The following is a 6000-nucleotide window of genomic DNA, read 5'->3' as shown; positions in this document are numbered from 1 at the left end:
TATGAATGTATTGAATATACTTCATGAAGAGAAGGTTATTGGAAAGCCTGGTAAGTGGTGCTGCCTAGCTCAGCCCCAGGGCTGGGGTTTATATCTGCTGACCAGGACACAGCTTGTAGCTAAGAATAAAGCTGAGCTACACTGGTCGCTTGTCAGCAAAGCCACTGGGGGCAGAGTTAGATCAACTGAGAGACCCTTTCCTCCTTTTTAATTAATCTTTTCCTGAAACAGATGAAGAAGCGATGTGATCAAAAGCTGCTCGTTCAAATGAAAACTCAGTGTGCACCTTGCTCTCTAAACCTTGAAACCCGGTGCCCTGCTGGCTACATCAAAATGACCAATGGGACTGGGATACCAGACTGCAGGTATTTCTTCTGTCAGAGGTTTTTACCATGAATACAGTTCTCTGCGGATAAGAATATATTGATTTGTATTATGAACTATCTGTTCCATACAATTTTCTTAAGGAACGTATAAGTTTATTTACAGACAGCATTCACTGGCTTCACCAGCCCCAGAATTCAAGCATCTATGTCTAAAGTTAATCACCCAATGATATCAGAGGAAAATAAACACTGATATCAGTGCCTATGGGATTTTGCTTTGAGTGGTATCATAAAATGCCTTCCTTAATTATTCTGCATACTTCAGATGAATGATAGCTTATGACAGATTTTTTAAACTGCCAGATACCGCATGGAAGTGTAGACAGAGCAGGAAGAAGTATCTCAAAAGAAATATGATAGTCTCCTGAAGAGAAAAGTATCATTTAGGGAAGATGAAATGCCTACTGTAAATTTCGCACTTAAAAGAACCTTGATATTAAAATAAAATAAAATAAAATAAAATAAAATAAAATAAAATAAAATAAAATAAAATAAAATAAAATATTAAATGCAACCTCAAACCCAAGCAGATAAAATTGCTGTTTTGAGACTGCAGAACTGAATAAAAGGAAAATATGCTATGCAAAAGACATAGCTGCAAGGATGTTCTTAGCCCTTGATATGCATGTATATTTTAATGAAGGAAAAGGTGTTACATCAATATAACTAAATTTGAAGGGCTCCTCTCTGACATTTAAAGAGAAAGAGGAGATTGGGAATTTCATTTTTCCCCACAGAAGTCTTTTATGTGCTTTAGCGTTGTTGGAATTTCTTTTCCTCAGGTATTATCTAGAAATTAGATCACAGAGTCTTTCTTTACCTGGATGCCGGCATTCTTGTATGAAGGAAATTCAACAACCTGAGTGCTGCCAGGGATACTGGGGCCCAGACTGCATGGGTAAGCTTTTTTCTGATAGAATTTGAATAGAAATAAAGAAATGTTTTTTCTTGCTTTCAGAAACTATTTCTACAAGAATTATGCTTCTCAGAGTTTACTACAGGATCAGAAATAAACAGCTCTGCTTATCCAAAATTTGAAGGTTCTGGAGAAAAAAAAACAAACAAACAAACAAACACAACACACATACCCAGAGATTCATTTAGAAAGAAGAATTAATGGAACATTTCCAAAAATTCAGGGTTCTTTGTGGATTCTGAGTTATTCAAAACAAATAATTTCAGTCAATGGCTGAAAAATGACTTTTTGCATATCACACAATAGCTGAAGTTGTCAGGGACTTCTGAAGGTATCTGGTACCTGGCCCTGTTCAAGCAGGACCACCCAGAGCAGGGTGCTCAGGACCATGTCTTTCGGCTTTTGAAGATCTCCAAGGAGACTCCACAACCATTCTTGACAACCTGTGCCAGTGCTCCAAAACCCATACAGTATGATCTTCAGAGGGAACCTTCTGTGTTGCAGTCTGTGCCTACATCACTCTTGTCCAGGCACCAGGCATCAATGAACAGAGTCTAGCCCTATCCTCTTTACATCTTTCCTTGCGGAACTTAAGGATATTGATGAGGTCCCCCTGAATCTCCTTTTCTCCAGGCTGAACAACCCCAGCCTTCTCAGCCTCTGCTCCCTGAAAAGATGCTCACATCCCTTCGTCATCTTGGTGGCCTTCCATTGGACTCCTTTCAGCATTCTCATTCCATTCTTGCACTGAAGACCCAACAGTGGACCCAAGACCCCACGTGGGGCTTTGCCAGTGTTGATCCCCTTCAACTGAGAAAATCCCGACAATAGCTTATGAAAACTGAAGTTTTCAAACAGAAAATTTTCAAGTTTTAATGTTAAGTCAGAAATACCCTTTTCTGAATCTGAAGTATTTCTCCATATATTTATCTCTTTACTTCCTGACTTAGTAGAGTCTTTTCTTTAGGTTATTTTTGAACAGCCAGCCAAAGTACAAGGCCATTACTCAAGTAGCAACAATGAGGAGAGCCACTCCTCCAGCAGTCCCTTCCTCAGGAAAAATCTTTCAGCATCTCTGCAAGTACTTTAAATTTCAGGCTACTGAAACAGGCACCGAGACCTGCAGAGGATGTTTCCCTGCCCACAGAGAGCATTTCCTCCTTCAGAAAAAGGAGCTAGCATCCAGTTCAATATCTGTGAATTCCTTCTGTCCACAAAACAGATAAATAATCATCTTAGCATGGCCCGCACTATGGTTTAAATATCAGACATTTATCTACTAAAACAAAATAATAAATAAATATAAAAATTTTAAATCTCATTTACAGCTACTTCTATCGAAATAAATAGTAGAGTGTAATGCAGTCTTCCTTTGAAGGTAACCACTCGTGCAGTGATTTACCATTTTCGCAATGGAATTGGAACCTAAGTGTCCAGAAGGAGAAAATTTGATTATCCCATACTTCAGGGTGTTGCATGAGGCCATGTGAGATGTATGGGTGCTTTTAGAATCGATGGTGAGCTCTTCTTTGCTGCAGACATGGTACAGGAGTAGGGAAGCCACAGAGGCAAGGAGGATCCCTCTTCCTTCAGGCAAACTTCCTAGCCCCAAAAATCAACGTCTCTGAAATTAAGGTCACAATACTGTTTCTGCTGTCGTTTGGAGGAAGAAAACAGCTCTCTTTATCTCAGTTTCTCTAAGAATGTACAGCATGCCTTGAAATGTTTGGAGGAAAGCAGGTCCTTCCTGAAGCTGAAGAAAAATCCCTGACTAGGAGTTTACTTCACCTTTGACATCTGATGGCAATGACAAAATTAGCTCTTAAATAGTGCTCTGACTTCCTTAAACGATAGCCCTTACTGCTACATACGGTATGAATGAAAGATGTTTTGTCTGCTTCCCTTCCTACTGAGAACTCCAAGTAATGAGCCACCTCTCTGTTAATAGGCATCAGGAAAAAGGGATCAGCGCGGGGGAAAGGAGCACAGCCTTTTAGCACTGCCATCTTGAACCTGCCCTGCCAGAAAATAAGTGATACCACCAGGCCACAAGAATAAGGCTTTGTAGAGGAAGTTGATTTCTAGTGAGAGGTCCTCTCCATCTAATCCAGCCCCTAGCCCAGCTCACATTTCCACTCTGGGCACATATTTGCATGTCTCAGTGAGTACTGTCTGTGAGGAGCCAAATGAAGACAAGTAAACCAAGAAGAGGCTGCCTTTGAAAACAGTTAGGTGAATTAAACTCTCAGTTCACCCAAACACTGGGGTTGGGCCAAGTGACAGTATCAGCATCACTCCCATCTGTGCCCCATGTCAGAGTCCTGGTGCTGCCTTCTGCAGCCCTGAGAGCGAGGGGAGGGGAAGTTCTTTATCTGCCTAACCAAACTTGTTGAACAATGCAGCAATTTGCTAAGCTTCTGATAAAGTCATCCCTTAGTGGTGGCAGCAAAACAGGAGACAAGATGTAGTGAAGACAAGAGGAAGTGGAATGAATACAAATAGTAAACACTGTACTGTCAGCAGTTTTGAAGTATAATTTCCTGGAATTTGTACCATAAATGCTGCATTTTCTCTGTCTTTGCACACTTAGCATCAGAGCAGTTAAAATTGTTTTCATTCATAGCAAACATTAAAGAGTCGTACCCATGCAAGTCCTAAGGATTGATATGGCTGTCACATGGTACCCAGAAAACAAGGTTCACTAAAAGCCACTTTACAGATTAAAGTACGTGTACATTGTACTTAAATGTAGTTTAACTCATTTCTGGTTCTTTCATCTAATCTCTTAATACACACTTCTATTTCAGCAAGTATAAATAAACTCAAACACCCACCTTTAAATGTACGCATTATTGTTGAGAAGCTTAGGATTCTTCCTGGACCTTCAGAATGACCAGATCTTAGAGATTCAACATTAAGATACAAACAAAGATTAACAGATTGATACAAAGCCAAAGTCACTAAAATTTCTTGCAGACATATGCACATCCACTTAATTTTTCATCACTCCACCCAAATCAGATTTATTTTCATGTGAACTTCCGTGTTACTTAACCTCCCTAAATTAAGTTCCTCATTGGTGACATAAACCCACTGTGCTGCCCACTTCAGCCCACACAGAGTAAACCAGGGCTCTTCATAACCAATAAATCTACCAGAAAGGTACAGCAGAGCAACCTCAAGGGCAATGAGAGTTTGCTGCACTTGGTCAGCATCTGTATCAGGATTATGGTAGTGAATGCAACTCCAGCTACACTGACAGCTTACAGGAAGGAAGGGCTTATGTAAAGAAGTTAATAAACCGCATCCACAGAGAGGCTTCACAGCTTAAAAATAAGGATAATCCTACAGGGAGGAAAACTTGACAGAACAATCTGAATAAAAGCAATCATTATATGCATTTTCTAATGGTAAAAGCTCATTAATTTATTTACTTTTTAAAATGTGAATATTGAAAAATCTCAGCCAAAAATTCAGTTTGGTAATGTAGTCACTCTTTCTCATCCTTTCTGTCTGGCTGGGGTTTGTAGTCAAGCATCATCTCACTTGGTATGCCACCACCTGTAACCATGGTTTTAGCACCTAGGGATCTGGAAAACATAGCACATCTTTGGCACTTAGGTTTTACAGTAGCCACAGCCTGTTAGGAATGAAGCGGATTGTGAGATACCCAAATCTCAGTTTCCAAGAGGATTTGAATCAAATATCATGGAATCAAATATTACGGGAGGTACCAGGGAAGTACAAGAACAAAAATACTTTGGGGAGACAAAAAAAAAACAAAAAAAAAACAAAAAAAAAACACTTTGATTACAGGAAGAAGTAATTAAATAATTTTCCTGTGTTAAAGAGGGATGCTGGTTTCTGCTGAAGCTGAGTTTTAAGTGGGTAGATTCGGGTGGATGCAAAACAGTAGCCACCATCTGAGTTCTCTGCCTGGCCCAAAGCCTATTTGAGGTCCTCATCTCTGATATCCAAGGAGAGCAGAAGAGCAGAGCGAGGTGACTGATTGTTCACTGTCACTTCCAGCATGTCCAGGAGGAGCTGCATCACCATGCAATGGGAGAGGACACTGTTCCCAGGGCTTGAACGGAAATGGAACGTGCACATGTCAGGTACAGACTTTCTCTTAGAGTAAAAATCTATACTACACTGTATTGTAAAGTAATTCAGAAATAGCAGGGGTAGACCACGTGGAGTTCATTGTGCTTAGTTTGCACTAAACTTAATAGCATTATTACTAGAGGCTATTCTAATTTTAGGCTTGGGGAGAAGCCTTATCAATCTCACAATGAACTGAAAGGAGACTGTAGGAAGGCAGTGGGTGGTCTCTTCTCCCATGTTAGCGATAATAGGGTAAGAGGGAATGGACTTAGGTTGCACTATAGGAACTTCAGGTTGGATATTAGGAAACATTTCCTCTCAGAAAGAGCAGTGCTGCAGTGGCACAGGCTGCTCAGGGAGGTGGTGGAATCACTGTCCCTGTAGGTGTTTCATGTGGATGCAGCACTGAGAACATGGTCCGTGGGCATATTGGGGACTGACTGGTGGTTGGACCAGGTGATCTTAGAGGTCTTTTCCAACATTATTCTATGATTCTGTGAATCTTGAAGCATATGGTTTGAGTTCTTCTTTATGGTGTGCTACTACTCAGGACTTTTTGCCTTAATTAGAATGAATGTGTCTTTGGGACTGCAG

At 40.4% G+C, this 6000-nt stretch overlaps 1 protein-coding gene across 1 annotated transcript in view; it reads left to right on the top strand.

Moving 5' to 3' along the window:
* Positions 1-231: 231 nt before the first annotated feature.
* Positions 232-6000, top strand: part of STAB2 (stabilin 2) — a 71254-nt gene continuing 65485 nt past the window's right edge. Inside the window, exons 1-3 of the mRNA XM_072331611.1 lie at positions 232-365; positions 1169-1284; positions 5332-5417. Coding sequence (XP_072187712.1) covers positions 232-365; positions 1169-1284; positions 5332-5417 — 336 coding nt within the window. The remainder of the gene's footprint in view (positions 366-1168; positions 1285-5331; positions 5418-6000) is intronic.

The sequence above is a fragment of the Excalfactoria chinensis genome, chromosome 1, assembly GCF_039878825.1.
Source record: "Excalfactoria chinensis isolate bCotChi1 chromosome 1, bCotChi1.hap2, whole genome shotgun sequence".
Classification (NCBI taxonomy): Eukaryota; Metazoa; Chordata; class Aves; order Galliformes; family Phasianidae; genus Excalfactoria; species Excalfactoria chinensis.
This window is presented reverse-complemented; position numbering and strand designations above follow the sequence as displayed.